This window comes from Aulostomus chinensis, chromosome 7, assembly GCF_037954235.1.
Source record: "Aulostomus chinensis isolate RoL2024-O1b breed Wild chromosome 7, RoL_Achi_v1.0, whole genome shotgun sequence".
Lineage (NCBI taxonomy): Eukaryota > Metazoa > Chordata > Actinopteri > Syngnathiformes > Aulostomidae > Aulostomus > Aulostomus chinensis.
Window position 1 is genome coordinate 24,567,457 of NC_141326.1, and position 14,959 is coordinate 24,582,415.

Genomic DNA, 14,959 nt, shown 5'->3' on the forward strand with positions numbered 1-14,959 from the left:
TCTCTCATTCTTTTTAACTTGCATTATATACATATGAAGTAATGTAAGAGTGAGGGTGATAATATTAATATTAATACCACTCTTGTTTCTTTTAAAAAAAGATTTTATTTCAAATCTTTCACATCATATCCTTTGTATTACAGTTAATAAGGTTCTGTTCGTGCCTGTGCTTTTCCACTACTTTTATTTGGTCCTAAATTTGTCAGAAATGCAAGGATATTCAATGAAAGGGTTATTAAATGCAAAAACTGCAAATTCTTATGTTAGGAATTCTCTGCTTTGCAATTGATTAAGCAACTTTCTGTAGATTGACTGGAAGGGTTTCTAAAACGAACCATCAAAATCGTCACTCAAAAATCAATCTAACAGGTGTGTAGACTAATAGGGGACTGAAAATGTGTTTTTGCTTGATCATAAGTGTATTTTCTTATAGTGATAAAATGCCACATTGCCTTTGTATTTGCATTCTCGGTGGCAGTGTGGGAGTGTGAACGTCCGCCAAGCAAAGCAAAGGTGTAATAGAGATGTGATGAGGGACATTTATAATATTGGTTCAGGTTTAATTCCTACTGTATCTGACATTGGTGTGTGAGTCAGTATGATTATATATGCCTGTGTGTTTTTATCATTACAGAGTGAAGAACTTTGTGGCAATGAAGGTGGTGAAGAGTGCCCAGCATTACACAGAGACGGCCCTTGATGAGATCAAACTGTTGCGATGTGTGAGAGTCTGATTAGTTTGACATTTGTATTTTATTCTTTCCACTTTCCATTGTGATTTTGAACTCTTTTTTTCTATGCTCTCCTTTTATGGCTCCTCTGAAATCCTTTCTTCCCTTCTTTCCAGTCTCCTTCAATTCACACTTTACACCTTGCCTCTCACCCTATCTGTAAAAAGAAAACAAAAAAGATTTCTTTTTCTTGCATGGTGGGTGGAGGACAGACATTGCAGGGAGACTGGTCCAAATTCAATCACTGACAATCACACATATATTGTCATAGCATTGGTAGCTGTAATTATTACATCACATCATGCTGTATGAATAAGACTGCAAAAATATAATTGAGACAAAAAGCACTTGAATTCTTAGAAACTGTGTTGATTGTCTCAGCTGCTGCCAGCCCCTTTACTGGTACTTTTTAACATTTTGGCATAGTTAATCATCATGCAGCCTCTTCTCTTTCTTCCGGGTTGGGCAGAGCTCCTTCGTCCCTCCTTTCTCTTGCTGCACCATCTGTTTTCAACCCACAATACATTGTGTTTTGGTTCATTTCCTCAAAGACATCCTTCCCTGAAGTGATTTGGACCATGGGTCACTGGCAAACAATCATGGTCTGATTGTTTTACTCTTGTAATTTTGGTTTAGATAAAAATGAAAAATGTCAAAGCTATAAAAAAGACAGGTGTAAAAGAGTTGGTAGAGTCAGTTTCTCCAACATCTCCTTTTCTTGCCTTTTCTTTTCTCAGCTTTCCTTCCACTCAGTTTTGTCCTCTTTCTTTGACCTCTTTTTTGTCCCTCTCATGTTGTCCTCCTTCTGTCTGTCCTTTATCTTCTCTACCTCCTCCCTGCCATGTTTACTTCACCTCGCTGTCTTCTTCTTCTTCTTCTCAACCAGGTGAGAGAGAGCGACCCCATCGACCCAAACAAAGACATGGTGGTTCAGCTGATAGATGATTTCAAGATCTCTGGAGTCAATGGCATACGTATCCTGCTCAGAAATGTGTGTGTATATGTGTGTGATAGTGCGGACACCTGGTTATGCACGTCCTTGACCCTTTATCCAGATGTGTGTATGGTCTTTGAGGTGCTGGGGCACCACCTGCTGAAATGGATTATTAAATCCAACTACCAAGGCCTGCCACTACCATGTGTCAAGAGCATTATCAGACAGGTAACGACAAACACACACGTACACACTCACACGACAACATTTAGACAATACTTGGATAAACTTACTCAGGCGCTTTCTGATTGAGCAGTTAGAGGAACATAGAGGTGCTATCCACCGGGAAGTTCCCATGAGAACGTCTTTCCCTCCTGGGCCTTAGTTCCATACTGGCAGTAGGAGCAGTCAGATGAAGCCCACATTCTCTCTCTTTAGGGTGCTGCTGTTTACAAGGCCTTTTAAAAATGGTGGTGACTGGTGCTGCTATCTATCCATCCATCCATCCATCCATCCTACCATCCATCCATCCATCACAAAAATGGCTCCTGTGAACCAGATGCGCAGAAAAGGAATAGTTTTTTCTGGAGGGCGAGATGTCATGAGGAATGACTTCACAACACATCTTTTGACTGGACATGCATGACATGCAACATTTGGGAAAATGTTTTACCATTATTGTAACAATGCATTTTCCCAACTGTTTGAAAAATTAACGTGATTCAGTCTTGGGTGTAGGGAGGGTTATTAAATTTGTGTGGTGAATTAAAGTAGAATCGATTGCAGCTGCTGCCTTAATTACACTTCACTTACGTAACTACTCATGCACTATCTGTTGCATCTCAAGGTTCGATTCACATAGGATATTGTACTAACGATATCGATGCTTTACAGCTGAGTGCAGATTGCCCTTTTTTTGTGTCAGATACTAATTATCCATGTTGGACAATATAAATAGTAGATTTGTACCTTGATCACAGCCAGAACAATACCAGAAAAGGGGGGAAAACAAACATTTTGAGATTGCAAACTTAAAGTCCTGACAAAGAACCGAAAAGAAAAGTGAGTGCTGTGGGTGTTTTCATGCACATGCAAAGAAATCTATCATATAATGCCTCACGAGCTTCACTAAGGGGCAGAAGTCCATCTCAAGGACAGCCGTTAAATGGTTTTAGGACATTTTGTAGCAAACTCTCAAGACCAGACAAGCTTATGGCCTGGAAGGACCGGACAGAGGTGATAATAATAATAAATATGCAGTATTTAAATGCACAGAGACTACTCTGATCAGCATTCCCTTGTCCGTCATGCTTTTCACTCTAATTGCGTGTTGCTATTATGGCTTGTGTGTGCTGGTGTTTGTGATTTCACCTCTTCTGCATTGAAGCTCATTTGCATACAAAGGAGCCAAGTTTTGTTCTGATGGTGTACATATTAGCTCATTTAGGCTCATGCAAATAGCACCGAGGACACTATTTGCTTGCTTAGCAGTTAATGCTGCATTTCACCTTTTGCAGTTACCTTGTGAATTACACGGGTCTTTTTTGTCTTATTTGCACACGTTTGGCAGGCACAAAAACCATGCAACCCTTTTGTGAATTCGCCCTGTGTTACTTATTTAGTTCCCTGGCCTAGATTACTTTGGTTTTTAGGGGCTGGACTGTGAAAGGCAAGATGAAAATAGCAGGATAAGGAAACTTAGACCTACTTATAAAGTGCATGCAATTGTGCACTTCACACCATTCTGAGAAGCAGGGCTTTGAGGCATTTTCCCCTCCAGCAACATGATGTGCATGTGAAGTTGTTCAGCCATTTCAGCTCCTGCCAGCCTCCCATCTCTCTAAAGCTAAACTAAAGATGAGTAGAAATTAAATGAAATTGTTCTCCACTTCAAACCAGATGCCCCTGGACAGAAAGGAATGAGAAAAACACTGAAACAAAAACATCAACAGCCTCTGGTCTCTCCTCAGAGAATGACAAGCATTAGAAGAATGACTCATTTAGATCTCCGAAAAAGAAAGGAATAAAAAGGAATAGAGAGAGAACTGGGAGAGACTTTCTGTATTTTTTTGTGTACGCACATCTAAAACAAAGTATTTTCACTGACACAACCTATTCATCTGATTGTTGTGTTTCTAGGTCTTGCAGGGTCTGGACTACCTCCACACTAAGTGTAAAATCATCCACACGGACATCAAGCCAGAGAACATCTTGATGTGTGTCGATGATGCGTTTGTGAGGCGCATGGCCATGGAGGCAACTGAATGGCAGAAAGCTGGAGCTCCACCTCCGTCCGGATCGGCAGGTAAGGACACCCTCAGTATGATTCGAAGGGTTAATGGAAACACATTCATGTCTTGCTGAGAGCTTGAAAAGGGAGTCAGTACCACTCCCACATATGCAACTACAAGCAGCAAGTTTAGCTTTGTAAAAATTAATTATTTGCATTCATAGAGTTCTAAAACTTTGCTCCTAAAATTATAGTTCAATTTCACTTTTAAATATTTCCAGTGTTTCCTATGTGTCTAAATGAAAGATAGAGATCAAAATTATTGCAATTGTTCTAAATTTTTTCATGCTGTTATTAAAATTCTAACATAGCTCTGCTCTGCTAATTATGGATGTGAATTATTCACATACTGTACTTCACCAGAGTCCACATCCAAATCAGTTCAGTCGGGACCACTCTCATCATGATTTAAACCGTTAATTGCAACAAATGAAATACAATCATACTGTACTTGGCGCTGATGACGCTGCTCTGAACCACTCCTGGGATTGACCAATCAGCATGCTAAGCCAAACGGGGAGTGATGCTGAAAACCCCGTGGATGCCTGTGGGAACCCAGGAAAGACGGGAGCAGTCCAACATGAGTCCTGATGCAGCAAACTGGGGGGAGGCTGGGGAGGTGGTGGCAAGCTTGCCAGCAGGAGCGATGCATGCAGCTTTGAGCAGAGAAGTGTGTGAGGGGGGAGCTGTATCCAAACGGTCCTCCTCATGCACAGCATGGCTGTGATTGGCGTGTGACTGATTGGTATCTATGATGCTGTTGGCGGGCTGCCAGCTGGTTGCAGCTTGGGCGTATGACTTCCATGTCCAGCATGAACTACGCTCGAGCTCCATCTAGTCTCCCTAAAACACAGGCGGCGGAGGGGGAGATGAAACTTGAACAAAGAACCCTATCAAACATCGAAACAAACAATCTGAGCCGTATATGCAGCTGTTTTGTAGTCGTTCTCCGCAGCATTCTTGCTTGAACTGGATCGCTTTCAATTATTTTGACTCTAACAATAATTTTGACCTAAACCCATGGGAAAATAGGGCCCAGATTTTTTTTAAAAAGTATAATTTCCCTTTAATTTACTGGTTATAGACAAAAATATGAAAGTTTTTGGAGTAACAACGAGCTTCTTAGCAGCATAGGTCCACAAGTCTTTTGGTTTAATGCATAATTAATGTCGACTGTTAGACTTTTTCATCATTTTGATTTTAGGCACAAGGTCAGTGAGCACTGCAAAATAAGTCATGGTTGGTTGGGTAAAAGCTGATATTCCTCATCTGGAATAATTATTTACAGTTAATAAATGTAAAAATAAGTGGTCATGTAACAACGCATTAATCATTTCAATCAGTCATTTCTCATCCTTATTTTATTGAACCTGAATATTTGGTATTAGTGACATTTCTTTCTTTTTCATCTTCCGTCACTGACGTCTTCCCCTGGCAAACACACAGACTTGACAAACTTGACATGAACCTTGTCCTCTTGGTAAACCCCCCTACATGAGCTGTCAATTGCTTGCATCAGCCAATGGAGTCTCTTTGAGCCTGAGGGAAACCAATCACACTGCTTACATTTCAACACAGCCACAAGAACATCAGCTGTCAAAACACAAGATCTACGTGGTGACACATGAGAGTATGTCTGATTGATAACGATATGAGATATGATGGGTTACTGAAGATAAAAATACGATGTTGTTGATGATGTTTGTTTCAAACCAGAAGAAAATATAACATATTTGCATTTCAGTGAGGAGTGAAGAAGAGAGAAGCGTAACAACATGCTTTAAGTTGTTTATACATGCATTATAATGCGTTTATGTGGGTACGCTTCCAGTGGACAGAAACTGTTATCGACTTATTAATGTTGGCTAAGCAGGAACCAAACAGGTAAAAAGAAAAAAAAAACAGTCAAACAGATGTGTATTTTTATGAAACTGTATTTTTTGGAAGACCGTAACTGGATATAAGATAACAATTTGTAGATAGCATTATGTATAAATGGTTCGTGGATTGTTATTCAACTTAGACAAATAGATATTTTACTGTTGACACTGATAGATTGTGGACAAACAAGATGCTATCACTGACAAAGTAAGTAAATATATTCCTAAGTGTTCTTGAAACATCTAAGGTTTTATATACTAACTGGAAGTTATTGTTGTTTATTGTAAAAATATTTTGGGGCCATTTACATAAAAAATGTTGACCAATCATTAAGTGTTAAAAATATGAGGTCTATCTACAGTAGCTCTGTTTTCATATAACAAATGATATATTAAAACTTAATAAATAAACATTGAATCAACAATCATGTTCCACTACACAGACTAATTACCAAAAAAAGTTAATTATAGCATCGTTAATAATTGTTTTTTTACTTCTCAAATAAGATTGATCTCTTTACCATTTATGAACAATATGAAGTGTTAACAGAGAGAAGTTTGGACACAAATAATCTTAAATCCCTGGAATGGAAGTGAATATTTGATCATATCACCGTAATCAGAAGCAATAATGCAAGATTAAACAAATGCTTTGATGTTTATTCTTCGACTGTTGTGTCAAATGTGTTGGTTGCTATGGTTTTCCTCAAAGTAGCATGTTCCTCCAAAGCAGATGGAAATTGAACCCTTCTCATTATAGATCCTAGGACAAGAGAATAATCTTTGAACGTGTGGGAGCAGATCTCTTTCTTCATTTGTTTGCTGTTTTCCTTCTTCTGTGTGGATGAAGCCCCCCCCCCCCCCCCCCCAGCCCCAAAAAAATCACAGACAGTATATCACATCATCTAGAACTCTTCTGCGGACAAGAAGAAAACTAAAATCTGTGTTTTGATGTTTAAGGTTCTGATGGTTGTTTTTCTTTCTGTCTGTCAGTTAGCACAGCCCCCCAGCTCAAACCGGTGAGTACAACAGATGTGAGTATGAAATAAAGGAGTGCACACACACACAAACATTTAACACACACACACACACACACACACACACACACACACACACACACACACACACACATACACAGACATTTCATTTCACACTAGATTATGTGATTGTCACAAGTAGCTAGACACAGGAAGGTATCTAATGCAGCAAATAATTTATATTTAATACTGAAAAAGGTCTTTTTTTTAAAAGAACAATTTCCTGGTTTCTACTGCTTGGGATTCTGTTTAGTGACTTCAATAAATAGAGTTGAGCAGAGTTTTAAGAATATTGTATTACATGCTCTATAATTAGTCTTTACTTTAAAGAAACCACTCTTCAAAATCGCATCGAAACTTTTTATTCTTTCAATACCTCCCATTCATGCTTTTGTTTTTGCTCCTCCTCCCCTTCCCGTTCCTCTCCTGATCCCCTTGTTTTCCCCAGGTGGGAAAGATTTCCAAGAACAAGAAGAAGAAGCTGAAGAAGAAACAGAAACGTCAAGCCGAGCTGCTGGAGCGGCGGATGCTGGAGATCGAAGCCCTGGAGAGAGAAGCTGAGAAGAGGGTGGAGAAAGCCAAAGAGGGGGGAGAGAAAGGAGAACATGAACATAACCCCTCGTCACCGTTGAAGCCGCAGCCGCCACCACTGGGCCCCAGCATGGCCCTGGGGGAGAGTGATGAGGATGAGGAAGACGAGGAGGACGGGGAAGATGAGGAGGAGGAGGGAGGAGAGAGGGAGAGACCCATAAGGTTGACTAACCATACATGTGAGTCGTCTGATCCTAAGAGACTTTCACGGGTGGATTGTAACCTATAGACTCATATTTACCAGTATTATTGAAGATATTAGATGAAAACATCTGTGATGATGCTTTTGTCATTAAATAAAACTACACAACGCTACGAAAGTGCCAGAAAACAACCTGTATGCATTTGCTGAATCTCATGCAGTAGCTCCTGATTCTGTCTGTGTCAGTCAAACCAGTTAAAGCACTGCACCACTGGAAGGGTCGAGACCCCCGGGGGGGATTCCAAGCTAGTTTTTGGAGCCACTAAATGATTGTGTAGACTGGAAACTGTTAACTTAAACACTCCACTACCTGCAACAGTGATACATTCTTTTTTTGTGTCTGAACACTCCACTACCTGCAACAGGGATACATTCTTTTTTTGTGTCTGAACCACAACTTTGAAACAATGAAAAGAGTTTTCAAATTAAGGCTGGTTAAGACTATAAGGTTATTCTTGTTCTTGTAGGCCTATTGCACACAATCTTATGGTGTAGTTATTAAAAAACAACTAATGCCAAAATGGAATTTGTTATTCTGTCTGTGGGCAAAACAAGTAAAGGGAGTGGACAGGGGGTCACGAACACCAACTTGAGTATTCTTGGCGGGTCGTGACTGAAAATAAGATTGAGAACATTGGGTTCTGATGTCCATACAGCAGTCTGAACTAATTCTACCGTTGCATTCATTAGCAACGGCTGGTTTGAGGCATTTGCATAGATTTTTTCTTGAACTTAAGATAAATGAAATCTTGGCTTGTGGTTTCAGCTTCTGATTCAAGTCAAATGATCTGGTATTTCACTGAATGCTGGTTCCCAACAATGAGGACGGCATTTTTTTTTTCTTCCCCTGGCTTTGATGGATCTGCAGCAGGAGTGACTGTGTGAGAATGTGAATGCGGGGAAGGCAGTCTGTGAATGAATAGGAGGTGGATTGGCTCCAAACACTTCACCCACACTAGTCTTACTGTTTATGGGAGGCTAGGCATCTCACACACACAAAAAACACCATCTTTCTCTTTCTCCCTCGTCCACCTCTGTCTCTTTCATTCTCGTATTGCCTCTTTTGCCTTTTCCTGGTCTTTACATTCTTTGCCATTTCTCCACTCTGCCTACTCTGTCTTTGATCGCGCTGGTATCTCCGTCCCACCCACTCCCTCTCCTAAATGTTCTCCTTTTAATTTCGCAATGTTAGGTGCAGCACATCCTGAGGAGCAGAGCGAGGCACCCCACATCACTAACGATGACTGTGATGAAGAGGTGGAGGACGAGGAGCCCACGCCTATCGCTGAAAAAGATGCCCCCTTCCCCCCCACTACAACGGAAGGTAATGGAGATTCAACGCAAACAGAGGTAGAGGAAGAGGAGGTGGTGGAGGAGGAGGATGAAGGATTGAAAGGGCGAGAGGATGGCAATGAGGAAGAGGAGACAGAGGAGAAGGATGCTGAGGAGGAGGAGGAGGAGGATGACGATGATGATGAAGAGGAGGAGGAGGAGGAGGATGAAGAGGAAGAGGAGGAGAAAGAGACTGAAAGAGAGGAGAATGAGACTGAGCCAAAGACAGAGATCAAAATAGAGGAGGAGGCAGTGGTGGGGGAAGGGGAGTTGAAGGAGCAAGATGGGGAGGAGGAAGATGAAGAGGAGGAGGAGGGTGATGAGGAAGATGAGGACGATGACACGACTGCAGACCTCCTCACAGACACCAGCTCCCCAATCAAACCTCACATCAACAAAACAAATCTGGCTAAAACAAACGGCCATGTGTTGTTAGGGTGTGAGGGCCTGAAACCCACCCCCAGCATCCCTCCACCCCCCTCGCCCACCCCTGAGCCTCTCCTCTGCCCCCTGGTGGAGTCTGAGCTCAGCTACACAGACAGGGACAACTCACTCAGCTCTGGTTATGAGATGTATAACGGTGAGGTTGGTGAGCCGGGGCTAACCAATGGCTCCAGTCATCAGGGCACAATGCCCCTCTTCCCTGATTTGCCCCTGGATCCTGAGCCGGGAAACCCCATATCAGTTGGGACGGCAGACATCGGAGAGGGACAGTCACCTAACAGCCCTGCAGCTGACCGCAGTCGCACTGTGTCCTCCTCAAGCACAGGAGACACTCCCAAAGGTGAGATGATTTACACACAAAAGGATCCACACTTAGAAATATGATCAATTTATGATAAATAGACATGACCATCCCTTCAATTATAGAATAGATGAAGTCAATACCAACTGCAGCTTCTTTTCATCTTTATTAACCCGTTTCCTTTCATACCACATTGGCAAATATTTTGATTCTGTGCATATTTCGATGTACTGTAAAATTTTAATTATATTAATAATGAAAAGAAAAAATAACACGTAGTGTTAATTTGGATATTTGATGAGACAAGCGATCAACACAATATTAATTTCCATCACTGTATTTTGAATGTCTATGTTATATATTATGGCTGTCTTGTAAAGCATGCAGCTCCTCCTGATGACATTTTAGAGTCCAAATTTAGAAATGCAAATGAGTTTAGTTTAAACCAGCAAGCCATCTCCCCAAATCCCTCGAACAACTGTCAACTGTGAATTCTTTAACTCAGCTGCGATGCCTCTGCTCATCTTTTCTCTTCAATATAGCAATGCAACACGGAAAATGGAAAGTCTCCTATCTGCGTGTAGACTCTGCTCATTAACCCTTAATCCTTTTCCTCAGAAAACTGATTTCTGTTTCGTGCCTGCGTTAACCCTTTCCCACCCTGTTCCCTCTCAGTCAGGGCCAGAGCTGCAGACCTCCTGATCAACCCACTAGACCCCCGCAACGCTGAGTCAATTCGAGTGAAAATCGCTGATCTTGGAAATGCCTGCTGGGTGGTAAGAAGCAGTGTTCACGGCATCGATTTTATGTGTGTTTCAACATAAACGCAAGAGAGATAATCACAATGGCAGTTTTACATTTTGCCAATTGGAAATAGGTAGTTTGTTAGCAGCTGTAGCAGGACTTCGAATGAATGAATGAAGGTTTTTATTTTTCAAAAATGTATATAAAAATAAATATAGAAAAAAAGCCATTCATACACAAAGAAAAAAAAATTGTTACAAGGTATTTATACATGTTCAAAAAAGGAGCAGGAAGAAGTAAAGACTTTTTGTATTCTACCCTTACTTTTTTGCTTTTTTGTCATGGGTCATACAAATATTTTCTGCGTTAAAATCTACACAAAATATTATACATTTATGCATTACAAAACATGTAATCCATACAAATATATAATACACATCCACACTGCTAAACATACAATATATAATTAATATATCTATGACATGTAAGTGTCATTATTGACCTTAACCACTGCTGGATGTTTTTAAATGTGCTGGTGTAATAAAAATTGTACTTGTCATGATGACGTTTTTGCAAAACCTTGGGAAGACCCATTCACCCACAGATTTTTTTAAAACAATGTATTGTAGGAATTTCACCTGTGTAATTTCCTCAAATATTAAGTAGAGACTAAGTGAATATATAAAAATGTTAAAAAAAACAAAATTCCACCACCTTGATTAATTGGTTACCGTTCCACCAAGTTTAGTGAATATTTACTTCACAGTTTTTATGTAATTCTGCTGACACACTCCTGGTTTATTGAGCCCCGTTGAATCACCCAGTAGCGTTTCTGTTTCCAAAAACACCTGCTGTCTTTCACAAGATGATGTATCAAAGACAGGACATGAAAAAAAAAACAAGTGGCGAAAGACCTCATTGGTTAGTCTCTGACTTCCAGTGTAAACAAATATTCAGATACAAAGAAATACATCTCCCCTCGTTCACAGCACAAGCACTTTACAGAGGACATCCAGACGAGACAGTATCGCTCTATTGAAGTCCTGATAGGAGCCGGTTATAGCACTCCTGCTGACATTTGGAGCACCGCCTGCATGGTGAGGAGAACCCTTTCCAGTTCGTTGCATAGATTTACACTCCTTTTTACATGATAAAGGCTGTTATTTCTGTTGTAGGCGTTCGAGCTGGCCACTGGAGATTACCTGTTTGAGCCCCATTCAGGGGAGGATTACTCCCGTGATGAGGGTGAGCATTTCCGCCGTACATAAACTTTCCTCCAAATTTTAGAAGCAGTTTTCATTTAAATATCTGCCACTGGAAATAATAGAATGTTTTGTTTTAAAAGTCCCTTAATGTCTAATGGACTAGCAATTTTTTTTTTTTTTAAAGATTTTGTCGATTGTGATTTTCAAGTGAACATTTTCAAATTCTAATTGTGACGTCTGTTCTCTAAACTGGCCATTTTGGTTTTATGAGTGCAAAAAATATAATTTACCAAAACAAAAGATTGGGCTGTTCATAGAAATTAAATTTAATGAAGTTTGAATGAGCAGTCCCTCTCCCCACGTCCCCCTTGTCCACTGCCAACTGTAAATCCTGTCCTTTAACTCTGCTGGCACACCTCTACTCATCCTAACTGCTCTGTCAATCCACTGTACACAGGAATTATTCAGATATTACAGGTACGGAAAGCTCATAAAACTTCCTCCGTTGTGGTTCTGCTGCGCTGATTATCAGTTTCCAGCAAAGTAGAACATCAGCCTGAAACTGGGCACGCACTTAAGCATCATTGGGTCAATTCAAAGTCCGATTCAGGCGTTCCTGACTCAAAGCTGCGGGGGTGGGTTTTGGTCGCGAGAACTAGACAGATTTCCAATCTTAGACCTCCTGATCTGCTCACAGACCCATCAGGGCTGATCCAGTCGTTTCAAGTGTGTTTTATTTTGTATGTCACTTTTGATAAATGCAAACTCTTACAGGTAGTTAATTGTAAAGGTAGTTGCAGTTAATTGCTACTGTCATCATTATTGTAGCATCAGGTCCCGGGTCATTCAATTCGGTCTTACCGACAGTTTTTGTGCTGAGGCAGAACCTTTCATCCCATCACCTTTGCTGTGGTGGCACAGCTCACTAACTGTTTTTTCTGCTTTACTGACTCTTTTCCTTCCCCCTTCTCTTTTCTTCACCTGCCACTTCCTTTGTTCCTTCCCACACCCTCTTAACAATGTTCATTTTATTTCATCCCTTTTAATTAATATCGTCTTCCTTGTCTTTTTCCCTGTCTGTCCTATCTTCTTTGTTTCCTCTGTTTTGCATTTCTTTTCTCTTTACCCCCCTTCCCTCCCTCCCTCCCTCCTCCATAGACCACATAGCCCACATCATAGAGCTGCTGGGCTGTATTCCAAGGCACTTTGCTCTCTCTGGAAAATATTCCCGGGAGTTCTTCAACAGAAGAGGTAGTGTTGGCCAGGGTGCTGGTGGGACTGGGACACACAGATGGACAAACACACAGCTGGGATGCCATGCCAGATGAACTGCAATCTGGATTCAATTATATGAAATAGAAAATGATGACAACTGTTATAAAAAAAAAAATAGTCTTTAAACTATCTTTACCCTTTCAAGGTGTTTCCTCTGTGAGTGTGTCCAGGCAGCAGTGTGTGTCAGTCCTGGACAGCCAGTGTATGTGCGTGTTGATGTGTGTATGCATGCTGTAATGCTGAATCGTGCCTGTTCCCTTTGTGATGTATGTGATGGTGGGCAGACCACATCGCTCTGATCATGGAGCTCCTTGGGAAGGTCCCACGCAAAGTGTTCGCTGCCGGGAAGTACAGCCGAGAGTTTTTCTCCAAGAAAGGTAAACAACTCAGTGGTCAGTGGCTGGGCTGGCAGTAGGCTAGGGGCCTTAACCAGAACCGGGCTAGCGGTTTAATATGAGGAGCCTCATGGTAGTAATGACTGAAGGATCAAGCAGTTATACCACAGAATCCTGCTTTACGGTTGCTCAAATAGATTGGAGGTAAGTTATCAGCCACAAAAGTTTTTTAATGACCAAAAAAAAAAACCAACCCTCTAGAGAATAGATAGCGCACTGGGAAACACCGATCTGTGTACAGGTGTAGGAGACAACATAATGCGAAAGTTATGCAACGGATATTGTGGCTCCTGGGAAGGCTGGTGGATGAAGTGATGTCACACGTTGGTTGTGGGCAGCTGAACCTGCAAGTCTGAAATTCCGTGGATGTAGAAGGAGGGAGAACTGAGGAAGCTAACTTTGATCATGACATCAGTAAGGGAAATGCATTGTATTCTGGGTAAATAAAAAGGAAATCTTTGCACTGACCTGACACAACATAATCTGGCATCCCTGGAATGGGAGCCTGACGTTGGCTTTCCTTCTACTGACAACCAAGCACTCCCTCTACAGTCCAGCTGCATTGGTTTTGACACGGAAGAAGTCTGAATGGAGTAAATGATACAATAACTCTGATCCTGCATGGATTTTGATACCATTTTTTAAACTGTCCATTGTGAGTCTGTCAGTGTGAAATGGTTTTATTATATTTTCACTAACTTTTGCCACTCAAATAATTGAATTGAAATATTTTCTGATTGAAAACTAAGAAGACTACATTTGGAATGCTGTTTTACATATCTCAAATTTTGCCGTTAATTTTGATATTTATTATGATTATTATGAATTCAACTTTACTGGCTTCCCTGCGGTGCTGACTGTCAGATCATTCATCTGGTTCAAAGGAACATTCCCATCAGGGATTCCATTTTCTGAATCGTCAGACAAAATAACCCAAGTGATAACAACCTTTGTGTACAGAATCATTATTGTGATCTAATGTCAACACTTCCCTTCCGGAGGAACAAAATCAATATTAAAAAGAGGTAGTCAGATTCCCAGCCAATACACAGAGCAGTACTCTAAAGTGTCTGACACACCTCAGTGATGCCTGGTAAGTGTATGCATCTATGTCTGATACAGCTGATAACCCTTGCACCCTCTCAGTTATTCTCTTTATTCTGTGGATCTCCTTCCTTTTCTGCTCATATATTCTTCATAATGTGTCATGACACCTGAATATTCTGCCTTTGATGTCGTCTGAATCTGAGGTCTGAGCCTGCACTTGATGTCTCAATGTTCTTCCTTTTATCTCGCCGCGTTGTTAATCTGCTCCGACTTTCTTCTTCTGTCTCTCTGGGCTTCTTCTGTTTGCCATCCTGTCTCTGGTGGTGCAATGCAATCCAGCTGTCTTCTTACTGTTTTTCCTTCATGCAAACCAGTTCTTTTTTAATTGGGGGGAATACATCAATTTGATTCAAAACTGTGGAAATACTTTTATAGGAAATACAGAACTGAAGACTGTTAATGTATAACAGTTGTTGGGCCAAATATGAAAACAAAACAAAACTGGCATTATCAAAAAAGAAAGTCTGTTGCGCAGTATAAACCAGTGGTTC

At 40.9% G+C, this 14,959-nt stretch overlaps 1 protein-coding gene across 7 annotated transcripts in view; it reads left to right on the forward strand.

Moving 5' to 3' along the window:
• The window catches only part of srpk2 (SRSF protein kinase 2), a 65,165-nt gene that overhangs the window by 46,244 nt on the left and 3,962 nt on the right, over positions 1-14,959 (forward strand). For 2 of the 7 annotated variants that reach the window (XM_086209482.1, XM_086209484.1), the window contains 12 exons: positions 635-722; positions 1,618-1,705; positions 1,787-1,893; positions 3,805-3,970; positions 6,829-6,869; positions 7,321-7,642; positions 8,858-9,781; positions 10,418-10,518; positions 11,476-11,583; positions 11,662-11,731; positions 12,850-12,942; positions 13,251-13,343. In XM_086209482.1, the coding sequence (XP_086065608.1) occupies positions 635-722; positions 1,618-1,705; positions 1,787-1,893; positions 3,805-3,970; positions 6,829-6,869; positions 7,321-7,642; positions 8,858-9,781; positions 10,418-10,518; positions 11,476-11,583; positions 11,662-11,731; positions 12,850-12,942; positions 13,251-13,343 (2,201 nt within the window). The remainder of the gene's footprint in view (positions 1-634; positions 723-1,617; positions 1,706-1,786; positions 1,894-3,804; positions 3,971-6,828; positions 6,870-7,320; positions 7,643-8,857; positions 9,782-10,417; positions 10,519-11,475; positions 11,584-11,661; positions 11,732-12,849; positions 12,943-13,250; positions 13,344-14,959) is intronic. The other 5 variants (XM_086209483.1, XM_086209487.1, XM_086209488.1 and 2 more) reach the window with 5 other exon arrangements.